Source organism: Clinocottus analis, unplaced genomic scaffold, assembly GCF_023055335.1.
Source record: "Clinocottus analis isolate CAN_PGR_092001 unplaced genomic scaffold, fCliAna1.0.p SCAF_26, whole genome shotgun sequence".
Lineage (NCBI taxonomy): Eukaryota > Metazoa > Chordata > Actinopteri > Perciformes > Cottidae > Clinocottus > Clinocottus analis.
In genome coordinates this window covers 4,210,673-4,225,125 of record NW_027175998.1, presented here as the reverse complement: position 1 = coordinate 4,225,125, position 14,453 = coordinate 4,210,673, and the positions used below count along the sequence as shown (strand labels likewise).

The window sequence follows — 14,453 nt, the reverse complement described above, 5'->3', positions numbered from 1 at the left end:
CAACTCCCCAAATAAAGATAATAAAAACTCTTTCACAGGAAAAAAAAGGGAAGAACCTTCATAGAGCAACAGAGGAAGATCCTCTATCAGGATGGACAGAAGCAACAGATGTCATGTGACCAGAATGAGCAACGTAACAGAGTTACAGCAAATTACATGAATATGACAGAAATTATTTATATAATGAGCAGTATGCAAATGATGAATCCATGCTTGATTTCTGCCTTTATACATCGCTGCCAGTATATTAGGTATATCTAGCCACAACAAATGCAGTGTAACGCATCCTTGCATTAAAAGGCGTACCTGAGTGGCCCAGGTGTCTATCTGATTAGCTCAAGCGACCCCACAATGACCCGAACGATTGTCAAACTGCTCCCGTCGTGCTGCTGTGATCGGCCTTAATGCCCCGCTTTAATGCCCTGCGGTGACTCAAGGACCAGAAAGAACCCACAACACTCTCCTGATGCCCACCGGCACAGATCAGACACAAATATATTTTTGGCCTTGCACTTCCTGTCATGCCGTGTTGCCAGTAAAACTAAATGGTTGATAACTGGGACAACGAAGGAAAAAATGTCCCCTCTATTTTTAGTTTTATCAATAAATGTCAGCCGATTGATTGTGATGGAGCTACTCTTCTTCCTCCCTCTGTCGCTTCCTCTCTAGAGCTGCTCTGGGTTATCAGATGTGCTCTATCTCTCTGTACTCGAGGAGGCGCTCGCGGCCCAATGGTTAAGAATCACTGCTCTAGCGTTACCACATTTTTAGTACTAGCATCAAACCTTTTTGTGTGCATTATGCAACCATATATAGAGGCAATTGAAATCTTCTTTGTCATACATGTGCCAGTGCAACAGCATCTCTTAGGCACCGCACAACGCCATTACAACATTGTACCATTCTGGCAACTTCTTGACACAAGTAACCTACGTTTATTACTGTATGTTTGCCTCAAACCATTTAAGTGGCCAATACTATGTGGACACACAACCGATGTAAAGTAAAGTAAATCTCACATTACCGCAGCAAAGCAACAAGCTATAAAGTAAGACATTTTATATCTAATAAAATGATTTACCTACCTATGTATTCAGTAAAAGAAAGTTAGTGTGATGGCATCATATAAACAATATATGCATTACAATACCATAGATAATATCTATATGTTTGAATTGTGTCAATACTTTTACAGAAGAAGTCCAGTTGTGCAACACAATGTGTGAATTATATATCAGAATAGATGTGTAAGTGTGAATAATAAATACATTAAATATAAAGATATATACAAGTACAACGTGGTATATACAATATGTGCAGTTTATGTAATATACAGTAACACTTCCATGACATGTATCATACAACTGTAAAGGAATACTACCATGATAGACACACACAATGTTATTAATAATAATACAGCAGTAATAATCTATTAAAATATTGTGATATAAATCACAAAATAATACATTAGAAGTGATTTTCATATAACGATGTAAGTTATTTAATGCAATTTAATATGTTGTTATGTGACATATACTACTACTATCCTGCATAGCAAAGTCAGATTCCTACCACTAGGGGCCGTAGGTCGGCATTTATATACCTTTCAAAATAAAAGACCCAGTTTCAATCTCGACAAATGTACTCTTTGTGGGTTTCGTACACTATGACGGTTATATTTGATAATTTTAAACATGATTTAAGTCATAAGTGTTGTTACAACAACACCTCGGCTAACCCACAAGTGGAACTCTTGTTTTTGTTTTACTTCCGGGTTACGCGGGTGCAACCTGGAGTAATGACATTGTACCAAACAGAAGAAGTCAGGTCGCCGAGTGGCTTTTACTTTGGTGCTTCGCGGGGTCTGAACGCCTAAATTTGCCCCTTCACTGCCGGCGACATGTCGTCCGCCACCACGGACTTCACAGAGGAGGGGCAGCACGTGAGTGCTCAGGTAAAATACACACCTTTCGGGGACGCTAACGTGTTAGCTAGCTAGCTAGCTAGCATCAACTGTACATGAACCGCGGGTGTTTTTGTTGTCCGCAGGCACTGACAGAGCCGCTAATTAGCTCACTGAATTAAAGTTAACACCGGTGTTGCGTGTCTTTGTGTATCTGCAGTCCCCAGTGGCCTTGGATTACGTCCCCACGGAAGAAGAGAAGAGAGTGTTCAAAGAGTGCAACCGAGAGAGCTTGTTGTACAGGGGTAAGTTTCCGTCTTTCACACACACACACACACACACACACACACACACACACACACACACACACACACACATACACACAAGGGTCACACTAAACATGTCAGCCAGAAGACGCGAACGTTGGTGTTTGAGTTTTGACGTCGACATGCTTTCCTTCACAGCGGTGCCCTCCTGTTTGCTCTCCGTGTCCATCACTCAGGCCCTACTAGCCAAAGGTAACACTCCTGTGGAGCTGTCAGCACCATGTCTGTGTCATGAACACGAACACACATCTTTGAACTACAAATAGACCCTACTCTGCTTGTTTGCAGGGATTCTGTCTCCCTCCCCGAGGTTTGGATCTCTACCTAAAGTGGTCTGTAAGTTCTGAACGTTTATCATATTCCCAAAACTTGTTTTTTTTTTACCCTCCACTGAGGAAAATCACCTGCAACCTAGCTGAAATATATATTTTTAATGTTACAGCGGGGTATTTTAAAAATGAGACATTGATACCTTTTGTCTGTCTCTCCAGTCGCTGGCGTCTGTGGCTACATAGCGGGGAAAATTTCGTACATGAAAGTGTGCCAGGAGAAGTTCAAGAGGCTGGAGAACTCTCCTCTTGGAGAGGCCCTCAGACAGCGAACAGGAATGCCTACACCATCGTGAGTGACACACACACACACACACGATTCTGGTGCTATGCATTTTCATTCATCGACTTGCTGACCGTTTTTCTGTCTCCCACCCTGCCCCCCAGTTCCAAGGGTCCTCAGTCAGAGATGAGTGACCCGGACGCCCTGTCGTTCGAAAGCATGTTCAGGCCAGCAGACGCCGCCGTCCAGACGCCCGCCGACAGCAGAGATAACGAGTATGGGTACAACACAGAGTCACCAGCGACAACACGCAGAGGAGACAACTTCAACGCTTCAGGTATCACAGACAACGACGACTGTATGTGTTTATTTTTTTTAATACAATATATTGACGACCATCTGCTGTGCAAACACACATAAACAAAAGTGGCGTTTCATGTCCGCCTCTCAATTAACATAATTACCGTTAATCTGAATGATGATAATTGATAAAACAGTCGTTTACAAGCCGAGCCTTTGCTAGTTATAAAGCATTCATATGGCAAACAAGGACGCCATTACCCCCAATATATCATTCATTTTTTATTAAGTCCAGCAATATCTAATATTTTCAACACATACTGAACAGTGCTGGTTTTTAATTTGTATTTAAATTCATGTGTGTGTATATATATATATATATATATATATATATATATATATATATATATATATATATATATAGTGTTATTCCTTTTTACATAAGTGAAGTAAGTACTAAGTAAAATAACATAATGGATTTGGACATGCGTACTTTCTTAAACATTTTACTTCCTGAAATCAAACACTAGTTATGTCACATGCAAAGACAATTAAATGAGCCGAATGTTCTCCTTTTTCTCATTCTGGTGCTTTACCATTTTGTCATAATCGACCCTCTTCTGAAATGGGCTTCTCACCTCTGGTGAGTAACTTCTCCGTCAACTTCCCCCAGATAACTCTCTTTGTGCCCTTTCCCTATCCCTCGCCACCGTCAGTCGATAACGAGGAACCCAGGAAGAAGGCCACCCTCTACGAGGACCTGAGGCTCAAGAACAGGGAGAACTACGAGGTCACGCTCACTCAGAAGGCTGAGACGCTGCTCAAATCGTCGCCGAAGAAGGAGCCGGGGTGGCACAACAAAGACGGTAAGCTTCCACTTGCAGTGATGTGGGGAAACTCGGCGTCGGAAAGGTTATTGCTCAAGTACATTTGATGCCTTCAGGGATTAAACTCTTCCTGCTTTTCTTTTACAGATAAGAAAAACATCTACGGGGACACCTGGGAGGACTGAGACCCTATTTGCAGCCCGGTGGCCATTTTTCTCCAGTGAGACTTGGAAGTGTCATGAAGTTGTATAAGTCTGTACAACTTTACAAGTCAATTAAACCAAACTACATAAGGATTACAACAGTCTCTCTGTGCTTTAATCAGAATGTATGGCTTATCTTTGTCCATGTGCTTCTAAAACATCATTTCAAACAACAAGAAAAATAAGATTGAAGCCACATTTTCAGCTTAAATGCTTGCAAGATAGTGCTGCTTCGGTGTTATCTACTTATTTTATTGTCTTTAAAAATGAAACGGATTAAATTCAACATACATACGCAAGGGTTTTAAATGTTGAGTGGGAGTAGATAACAAGGTAACTTATTTATTTTTTACAGAAGAGAAAAAACTAACAGTATTTGGATGTTTTAATTTATATCTGGATTTTTTTAAATTTGAAATAGACTATTTTGTATGATTTTTGTGATGGACACTTTTCCAGATATTTAGATTTTTGTTCATCAGCAGGATGTGCATTGATGTTCTATCACAGGGGTGTCACACATTTAAAGTGACGGGCTTTTGCAAACATTAGCCTAACGAGGAATACTGTGACAGATAGGATTTCCGATCTTTCAGCAGATTTGGAAAGCCGAAAGAAGCAAAAAGTAATTTGCAGCACTGTCAGTTGCAATCGATGACAGCACTGACATTACAGATGTTGCTCAACTGGCTGTATTCATCCGTTGTGTTTTGGCAGTCATCGCAGAGTTCCTTGCGTTGGTGCCCATGACAGAGACAACTCCAGCAAATTACATTTTTAGCGCTCTCATTGAAGCGCCGGATAGGGTCGGTGTGAACTGGACTGCGAGGCATTGTGTTGCAAGTTGTTAAAAATTGATTATGTCAGAAGTGGCGTCACGAACACGTCACAAAGTGAAGCAATCTGCAGAGGAGAACCCAGACAGATCAACAGTAGGCTTTGTTTCTAGTTTATTTTAGAAAGACTTTAAAATAGGGGTTATCATGCGAAAACCTTTACCAATGATTTAAACATATAGAAATATTGTCGTTACGTATGCGTTATGATTTTACTGGTCTGGACCACTTAAGATCAAAATGGGCAGCATGTGGCCCCTTCACTAAAATGAGTTAGACACACCTGTTCTATTAAGTTATAATATAAATCATCGAATCAATTACACTACACAGAAATAACGTGCCACTCGCCACCCAATCAGTCCTACACATGTGCAGCGCTCCATCGATTTTAGACAGCGGTCGCTTTTTTCCCCTTTCTTTTAAAAACCGATGATGGAAGCAAGAGCTAAACAGTCGCAGTGTCGATCATGCAGCTGCTCAGCAGAGTTCAGGCACAGCTAGCAATATTTTACACTTCAAAACTGTATCAAACTAGATGTTTAAAGTTCTATGGCATCCATTCTGTGAATGTTGCATCATTTGCTGAGAGCCGCCAGGTAAAAAAAAAGTTAAAATCTAAAGACGTCCTATGTTTTGCATACCACTTTATTTGTAGAAACAAAGGGAACTTTGTACAAAAGTATGTTTACAAAAAAATGATTTACAAAAGTCAGCCGTATCTAAAACAAAGAACAAAAAGTACATCCAGGCAGACGCTAGAAGACAACTGGTAAAGTCAGCTTTAAAGTCCAAGCATTTTACATTGAAGACGACGCAGCCCAGTGACGAGATGCAAGTGTCCACGTGTGAAAAATATAGTATTGACAATCATAAATAACCATGACTATAATTAACCATGACTATGGCCGTGACCAACACCATGACTGTGACCATGGCCATCACTATGATCGTGACTGTGACCATGACCATCACCATGGTCGTGACTATAACCATAACTATGGTCGTGACCGTGACTATGACCATAACTATGGTCGTGACTATGACCATGCCCATAACTATGGTCGTGACTATGACCATGCCCATAACTATGGTCGTGACTATGACCATGACCATCACTGTGGTCGTGGTTGCAGCCCTGGCCAAAACTCTGCTCTGATAAATGTCCTTGACCGAGCCCAAAGCTATGTGCGGAGCCATGCCCGTGAGGATTGAGGAGTGGCGTGGTACCGGACAGAGCACTGGTTGACTTCGGCCAGCCTTCGTAAACATTGGCCGTGCCGACGCTGGACGACGGAGCGTAAGCCTGAACCGGGTAGGACCCGGGTGTCGGATTGATCTGTGGAAGGAGGGTCTTCCTCCTCTCCTCTATGGAAGCGGAGACAAATGTCACTCCCCTGATGCTCCTCAACCACCTAAAAGGCGCCCTCTTCTCCAGAGCGCCCGCCCGGGCCTCCGACATGTTCAGAATAGACGGCCACCCTTTGCCATACAGCCACCCGACCAGGATGCCAACGATATTACAGGGGAGCACACTGTAAGGAACCAGGGCCGTGGTGATGAGGAGGAGCACCCAAGGGAGGGCCATGGTGGGGAAGCTGACTCCGCACAGGAATCCTTTGGTCATTTTGGTGTGCATGGTGGTGAGAGCCACGCACGCCAGGGCCACGGGGACCAGCCCCTCGGCGGGACTCTGGCCGCCATCACTTTGCAGGAGATCCAGGAAGCTGTAGACCAAGCCCGTGGTGGTCGACAGCAGCAAGAACGAGAACAGGAAGCGCACAGTGCCGACCCCTTTCTCCAAACTGCCGCTGAGGAACACCAGGACTGTGACGTTCAGGAGCAGCTGCGTGGGGGTCTGGTGGTAGAAGGGGTACGTCACCAGCAGGTGCAGGTGTCCCTTCTGAAACACGGTGGCCCCCACGCTGAGAAACCCCAGAGGGAAGTTGAAATACATTTGGACGCCGAACAAAACGCACGACAGAAGGACCACGGTCAGAATCCCGCTCGTGACGACGGGAACCAAGTCTTTGAGCACTTGAAAGATCATTTTAAAGTTGTCAGTACGCATCATCTTGCGAATTAACTCGGGACGTCCAAGTGAGCGGAGGAAAAAGTTCACCTGCCGGTTCAATTGTCTCCGCACCTCCTAAACCGGAAGTGGCGCTACCGTCATGTCGTCCCTGCTTTGAGTCGACGTCTCCGGTTCTTTCGGACTGATTAAGGCTATGAGGGATTGCTAGAAGATGTACGGGCATCAGTTCACTTGTAACGCTGTCCAGTCGTGGGTCTCAAAGGTATGCGTTTAGCTATCTTAGCTGAAGAACCAGGTTAGCCGGAAAGGTTTTAAAAAATCTGGTCAGATCTTTCAGAATAAAACGTGTATTGGCGAATAGTGGCACATTTTGAGTACACGTTTAACTTAACTGGGGAGAAAATTAAAGAATAACAACTGTATGTGAGTCAGGACTACATAGATTCACTACACATACCATAGGGAGTTAAAAAGCAGGCGAAATGTAACTTATTAACACCGTTTATGTTGTATTTTGAAGGAACATTTGTACAACATCCGGTTTCCTTTTAATCCTTTGAAACTAATGAAGTACTGTATTACAAATCGATTGTACTTTGTACTGCCCATCCTCTACGATTACGAATTACATTTTGTATTTATTTTAACGAAACAACCAATAATATAATAGATAATATAACACCACATTCAAAAAGGCAATACTTTTGATACTTAACGTAACCTTTGTTGATACTACTTATGGAGTAGTTCTTAAATAACAAATAATTATCCAATTTATGTGAAACAAAAACATGACATCGTACAATGTACCAAAGCATCAAAATTATATTTTTGTTGAAATTAATAATTCTGATTTAACAACGTCCGTCCCATTTCCGGTGTCGTACTGCTGCGGCGGCGGATGTTGATGTTTTGCTCCGTAGCTGGCTGGACGATGTGAACTGTACCGTCTCCGGGACGGGTTGATATCTTTTTTTATATATATAGTGGTTGTGTCTTCGCAGTACAACTCGTGTTTCCTCCCGCTCGGTAAAGTCTCGCTGTGTCGTCGGCATCGTGTCTGTCCCGGTGTCTCTCCCGGGGAGCGCGAGGCCGAGTCGTGCGATGATGGAGGACTTTGACGAGATCTACGAAGAGGAGGAGGAGGAAGAGGAGGACGAGGACAGGGCCGCGGAGGAGCAGCTCCTCAAGTACGCTCCGGACCCGGTGGTGGTGCGAGGGTCCGGCCACGTCACTGTGTAAGCGACCGGCGACACTTGCGGGCATCGGGACAGGCGAGAACCGGGGCCGTTAACCGAGAAGCGGACAAGCCGCCCGCGAGTTGTCTCGCTGGGGGACCGAGCTGAGCTACTAAGCTAGCGGCGAGCTAACTCCTGCGAGGAGTGGCTTCTTCAACTGAGTTTCGTTTGAGCCCTGATATATATATTTATGCACCTTGTCTACCGCGTGGCGCGGCTCGTTCACCTTCATTGTTCAAGTCGGTTTGCTGGTATTACTGCTGCTTTCATAGTTTATAGTTTATCCCCGTCTTTTGTTCCACTCTTTCAGGACTTGAACACGGAATTAGAGGTTATATTATTATTACTATACAGCTGCCTGGTAATTCATAGTCAGTGCGCATGAATTTGAGATTTATCCAATGCTCTGAAACTACTATTGTATTCCCATAAACGTGCGGGCAGACCAAATATGAACACAGGTGTTGTTGTTGTGTGGCCCAGGCACACAGGTGTGCTGGTGTCCTCAACAGGCTCGTTTGAGATGAGCTAGTCCTGCGAAGGACCGGTTAAATTGGTGTCCGACTTAATCCCAAATTTCTCTGACGTCATGCACACGTGGTCAACGATAAACTCCAGTTTTTAGAGCCAGTAGCTCTCCACCGACTTTATGGCCCAGTGCATGATGGGAAACTCCTGGCTGTGCTAGATCAGACAGCTGATCGGCTCTTTTGATTTGACAACATGCACCACATGTTGGATAAATTCATATTTTACTGTGTAGTTGTAATACTTAATACTGAATTGTTGCTATCAGTCTCAGGTTTAATTTAAAAATATATCTGGTGAGGTTGATAATAAAGCTAATTTGTATAACGCATCAAAGCGAGCAGCAAAATGTTTCACATAAAAATAACAAAGGTTGCAGATTCATGCACATTTCTACATAAATATATATTTACAAATGCATGAATAAATCTGACCGAGGTCTGTTAACTACATGTAGCCTGCATATTGGATCTAACAGGAAGTTTTCCTGTGAAAGAACAACTTTAAAGGAGGCTGAAAACTGTTTGACTTCACCTCAGTTTTTTGTCAACGCCCCCTGCTGACGCTGCCTGCTGTCGTCTACTTTCCAGGCGAAGCGCAGTTTATTTTAAACGGACGGATTGTGTAGCCGACGGCTGAGTTAATCGCGTTGTTTCCCCTCACCGCTCGTTGTCAACACTGTCACACCACATTGAATGTAACGCGATCCAGAATGAATTAAAAATGTGTTTATTCGAAGTCGGGAATAATCACTTCTAGTTTAATTTTATCTCTTATATCTGATGTGTTTTCTTTATTTATTTAGATACTATAATAATGTGTCCGTGTTATGGGGCTCCATCCAAAACAATATGGTACTCAAGAACTGGACGTGGTAGATAAGTGCCTTAAAATGTAAAGCCTGTTTGTTTAAGCTAATTATTGAAACAGCGCATGTCTCCTGTGTTTACCTCTCCTCCCACAGGTTTGGGCTTAGTAACAAATTTGAGTCCGAATGTCCTTCGGCACTTACAGGAAAGGTGAGTGTCGTCTTGTTCATTAATGCGTATTAACTATGGCACAATGTCACTACAAGAATGTCCTTATGTTCTTGCCTCCAGCATACGACACATTGTATTATTTTTGTATCAAAATGAATTGCTCAGTCGGTACAGACCTCAGATTAGATTAGCGTACAATTACAAGAATGCTCCACGTTACTATACAAACTGTGCCGCGTGGGTTCACTCCCTCAGGTGGCACCGGAGGAGTTCAAAGCCAGCATCAACCGTGTGAACAGCTGTCTGAGGAAGACTCTGCCGGTGAATGTGCGCTGGCTCCTGTGCGGCTGCCTCTGCTGCTGTTGCACACTGGGCTTCAGTTTGTGGCCTGTCATCTGCCTCAGCAAGAGGGTGAGAGACCCCGTCCACGTTGCATCGGCAACAACATCTCAGTGATTGCAAATCAACCAGGGATTTAGGAAAAAGGTCCTTGTGTCGATTCTAAATATATTATCTAATATCCCTGTTGCCTTCCAGACAAGACGATCTATAGAGAAACTTCTGGAGTGGGAGAACAGCAGACTTTACCACAAGGTGAGCATGAATGGATATGTGTGTGTCTAATAATATTGTACCCCGTTCAGACATGTCATTGATTAGTTATCTGACCTCTGTTTGCAGTTGTGTTTGCATTGGAGACTGAGCAAAAGGAAGTGTGAAACCAACAACATGATGGAATACGTAAGTATCACTGGTGGTTGGATGACAATGTGCAGCACGAGGAGGCGGGTGTGAGTAGCTGCAGTCGTTCTGTCCTCACATATTGCAAAGTTACCAGCAGAATGGCCGTACTCATGTTGAGTAGTTATCTACAGAGGAATGTGTGGTGTGAACAAAGCGGCCGGCTAAATGACGGCACACTGCGTGGTAACAAAAGTCTAAGGTTCCAACACCTGGACAACACCTGCATCTTTCTACATCCGGACCCACGCAGCGTGAATGTCGTTAAGAGACGAACGAGGAGTCTCTGTTGTTTCACAAAGTGCTAATGTTAAAACACATCCTCACTTACACACCAGGTGATAAATTATTCATCAAAATGTGCAGGATTTTATATCCAAATAAACACAAAATCCTCAATTAGTTGGAATAATGTAGTCTTTATTTATTTATTTATTTATTAAATTAACTTACTTTAATGACTGTAACTCAACATTGTGAATGAACCCTCGACCTCTTTGGTACGGCCCAACATGACTTGATCACATTGATACAAATCTGATATCGTGGTGTGCAATCTGACCTGAGATATTCAAATGATGGCTGCTTTGGGAGGAAGGTTGTCGCAAAATCTTACCACTTGAAGAATCGGTGTGTTTTCTCTCAGTAACAGCTCTTCTTCTCTTGTCTCCGGCAGGTCATCCTAATAGAGTTCTTACCTAAGATCCCCATCTTCAGACCGGACTAGCCCGACAGCGGCTGACCTTAGACCTCCAGCTGCTCTGTCGAAGAACGCGATGGCTGTTGTCAAGCTCCCGAATAAAACCCCCCCCCCAATGTTTTCGTTTACAGGGTAGCATCGATCCTCCCTCCTTCTCTCCTTGACCTGTTCTCCCACATGTACACCACTCCTTGATGACGAATCCGACACACCACCAACCCTAGTTTTTGGAGTGAATTCACCACGACCTATCGGAGCGAGCTGGGCCACCGTTGAGCCTTGCTAACCAGCACCAGCCTATGGGATGTTTGTGGATGGGGATCAGGGTAGCCAGCGTTATGGAGTTTTGGAACTGAAGCTGGAAACCGGACTCTTAAATTGAGTCCTCTGAGCTACGACTGGAAGATTTGTGGCTTGTATGTTCCTTAACCTAAACACATGGCACAGTCGGACCATGAACAAACCAAAACACGTTCGCATCTTACCGATTGTCTCACCGGCACACTTCACCTGCAAAAAATAATACAAATACACCCCAGTGCTTTTGTAGCGGTTGGTCTGGCGCACTGGATGCTTTTCTCGAGGCCGTGAAGGCAACACAACCCCAGAACTGCGGAGGGAACCGCCATCCAAATGGACTCTGTAGCGGACAGACCGGTCTTACAGGCGCATGTGAGGGGCTGGCGAGTGGCCAGAACAGCTGATCTCTGTTATGTTTCTTACCAATTACCAGACACCCTCTCGCCTCCTCCCACCCCCATCTCTGCACACTTCACGGTGCATCACCCCGAACCCAGTGACAATCACACACCCTCGACTGTAGTGTGTGCGCGTGTGTGTGTGCGCGTGTGTTTCCAGCTGATGGGCTGGCCACCGACCAACTGCTTCTCAGTCGCAGTGGAACAAGTAAGCTGGAAAGAAAGCCACTCGTGATTAAGAGGAGAAACCTTTTTTTAATTTTTATCTCAAGTTTTGTTTACTATTTTTGTGAATGAAAGGCGATCAATGCTTTTGACTTTTCACTGTATTGTTTTCTGTGTGCGTGTCTTTCTGAGTGAGAGAGAGAAACCTAAGCAAAAAAAAAAAGATGAATCAGACATGAAGAGATACTTTTTAGGATTTTTTCTTTGACGCATCTCTTTGCCATAACCGATCTGTGTCACTTTTGTTGTAATAATTTATAAATGAGTGCACATTTTATCTGCGCAGTCATGACATGGGCCTCCAATTTCCTTTTTATTATAATTTTCTTTGCAAACAATTGTCATGGTTGTTTCCTTTTTGTCCTTGTGGTCATGTTTCAACACTAAAGCACACAATCGGTCCTTAAAACCTTCACTTGGCCTCTGTTCCTGCTGACCGTGGCTTATCGGAGTGTTTCAAGTTAGGCATTTGGCTCTTCTGAGAAATCATAGAAATAATCTGACTAATTACATTCAGAGGGCCGGGGCGACCCAGAGCGCTAGGTCCTCTTCATGGGGCGTTAAGTAATACCGGGGTTCTGGATCCTGAAGCAGGAAGTTAGCTTGATAACTGCCCGAAAACCAGAACACTCCCAAATCAGGAATGTGGACTACGGCGCTAATCAGTGTTTCTATATTAGGAATGAAAAGTGACTGCTGTTAGCAACTATCTGGTGACCCTGGTGGGGCGTTTAGCGGCTAACGGGGAAAACATTTCTCCGTTAGCAACTAGCTGGTGAACCTAGTGGAGAGTTTAGCGGCTAACGGGGAAAACATTTCTCCGTTAGCAACTAGCTGGTGAACCTAGTGGAGAGTTTAGCGGCTAACGGGGAAAACATTTCTCCGTTAGCGACTAGCTGGTGAACCTAGTGGAGAGTTTAGCGGCTAACGGGGAAAACATTTCCCTCGGGAGTTGGTGGACACCAAACTTTTAGCTAAAAAACAAAGTCTTGGACTTCATCGGGCAGTCAGAAACCTTTTGCTAACGAGTTGTTCATGAGTTCAGTTACCTAGCTAACAATCCTGCTTGGTAATAAAAGCCGAAGAGTATTTCTTAAAACTGTCAACATGTCATAGAACGCATCATAAAGCACATCTCTGTTCAATGAAAACATGCAACCGTCTGCCTGTTAAAAGTTAAAAAGGGCATGGCGTATATTTAGCTTTTCTCATTCGGCACGCCTCATGATTTATATAAATATTTTTTTAAACATCCAGAGACTGAGATTGAACAAAGCCCCTTTTGTTTGAGGTCACACAGCTCCAGCGATTGTATGGGTCACACTCAGGGGATTATACTTCTAACACCCACATGTAGTATTGGGAAATCTCACTGTCAGGTATGTTCCAAAGTCACAACAAGAACCCACAACAATGGTGTGGTCTTCCTGTTCAGATAGTGAAGGAAACACGTTCATGGACATACAGAAGACCCACACTCACTTGATTACCACTGGGCTGCCTATTGGTTCGTCAGTCACTTTTTCTATATTTTTGATTATGGTCTGTTCCATGTAAATCAAGGCGTAAGGCCATATGAAAATATTTGTTGTGTGCGTGTGTGTGTGCGCGCGTATGTGCACGGTGTGTGCAGATGCAAATGTTCTACGTAGATCTCAGACTGTGATTGAACCCTGCACAGAAAAAGAGTTTATATATATACATATATATATATAATCTTCAGTGGTCTGTGTGTGTGTGTGTGTGTGTGTGTGTGTGTGTGTGTGTGTGTGTGTGTGTGTGTGTGTGTGTGTGTGTGTGTGTGTGTGTGAGCTAGAGAGATAATGTACATACGACTCATGTGCAGATGTACAGTAATAAACTACCAATAAATAAGGCTATGAGCATCTTCCTCTCTAACTCAGTGTGTTTTCTGCTTGTTGAAGTCTGTACGAGGATTGCGAGGTCGGAGAATCTGGAAGCACCAAGTCAAAGGCGACTGGATCGTATTTTTGCTAATGGATGTTTAATGGAAGTTATGGTGTCCAGAAGCAGGTTAGTCTCAAGACGTAAAGAGTGTCACAAAAAGAGAGACATTGGGGATGTTCATGCTGCTCAAAAGCCGTGAAAGAAATCGCAGAAAGGATAAAAGGGTTTTACTTCTTGGGAGAAGTTGCAAAAGAAACTAATTAGCTTGACCATAGGTCAAAAATTAACCTTTTAGATCGACAGGATCACTCAAAACATTCAATACTAAAAACAATTAGGTCCTGAAAAATGCTTTATACGCCCAGAGGGTAACTTCGGATGCACGACATGTTCCAGGTTAGCAGCAGCTCCAGGCAAAGACAGTATTCTTATCCAGTGCATGTGATAAGAGGG

The 14,453-nt window shown here is 43.6% G+C and overlaps 3 protein-coding genes across 3 annotated transcripts; 2 read left to right on the top strand and 1 right to left on the bottom strand.

The window, feature by feature from the left end:
• Window positions 1-1,784: 1,784 nt before the first annotated feature.
• On the top strand, window positions 1,785-4,210 carry LOC137794905 (OCIA domain-containing protein 1-like). The gene is made up of 8 exons (XM_068592041.1): window positions 1,785-1,954; window positions 2,124-2,208; window positions 2,368-2,421; window positions 2,518-2,565; window positions 2,721-2,850; window positions 2,946-3,118; window positions 3,798-3,947; window positions 4,056-4,210. The coding sequence occupies exons 1-8, from the start codon at window positions 1,901-1,903 to the stop codon at window positions 4,091-4,093; spliced, it is 732 nt and encodes a 243-aa protein (XP_068448142.1). The 5' UTR covers window positions 1,785-1,900; the 3' UTR covers window positions 4,094-4,210.
• A 1,454-nt stretch (window positions 4,211-5,664) lies between these two features.
• On the bottom strand, window positions 5,665-7,268 carry rhbdd2 (rhomboid domain containing 2). The gene has a single exon (XM_068592100.1). The coding sequence runs from the start codon at window positions 7,019-7,021 to the stop codon at window positions 5,840-5,842; it is 1,182 nt and encodes a 393-aa protein (XP_068448201.1). The 5' UTR covers window positions 7,022-7,268; the 3' UTR covers window positions 5,665-5,839.
• Window positions 7,269-7,908: 640 nt separating this feature from the next.
• Window positions 7,909-13,914, top strand: chic2 (cysteine-rich hydrophobic domain 2). Its single transcript, XM_068592184.1, has 6 exons — window positions 7,909-8,220; window positions 9,713-9,767; window positions 9,984-10,139; window positions 10,266-10,322; window positions 10,410-10,469; window positions 11,146-13,914. Exons 1-6 carry the CDS (start codon window positions 8,087-8,089, stop codon window positions 11,194-11,196), a joined length of 513 nt encoding a protein of 170 aa, XP_068448285.1. The 5' UTR covers window positions 7,909-8,086; the 3' UTR covers window positions 11,197-13,914.
• Window positions 13,915-14,453: the final 539 nt, after the last annotated feature.

What these genes read in the sequence shown, in the direction of transcription:
- LOC137794905 (XM_068592041.1), top strand. Translation starts at nt 1,901, where the DNA reads ATGTCGTCCGCCACCACGGACTTCACAGAGGAGGGGCAGCACGTGAGT. An exon ending in GGCAGCACGTGAGTGCTCAG is followed by an intron (nt 1,955 to 2,123) that starts GTAAAATACACA and finishes GTGTATCTGCAG; the next exon opens with TCCCCAGTGGCCTTGGATTA. An exon ending in GGGGTGGCACAACAAAGACG is followed by an intron (nt 3,948 to 4,055) that starts GTAAGCTTCCAC and finishes TTTCTTTTACAG; the next exon opens with ATAAGAAAAACATCTACGGG.
- rhbdd2 (XM_068592100.1), bottom strand. Translation starts at nt 7,021, where the DNA reads ATGATGCGTACTGACAACTTTAAAATGATCTTTCAAGTGCTCAAAGAC.
- chic2 (XM_068592184.1), top strand. Translation starts at nt 8,087, where the DNA reads ATGATGGAGGACTTTGACGAGATCTACGAAGAGGAGGAGGAGGAAGAG. An exon ending in CTTCGGCACTTACAGGAAAG is followed by an intron (nt 9,768 to 9,983) that starts GTGAGTGTCGTC and finishes TCACTCCCTCAG; the next exon opens with GTGGCACCGGAGGAGTTCAA. An exon ending in ACAGCAGACTTTACCACAAG is followed by an intron (nt 10,323 to 10,409) that starts GTGAGCATGAAT and finishes CTCTGTTTGCAG; the next exon opens with TTGTGTTTGCATTGGAGACT.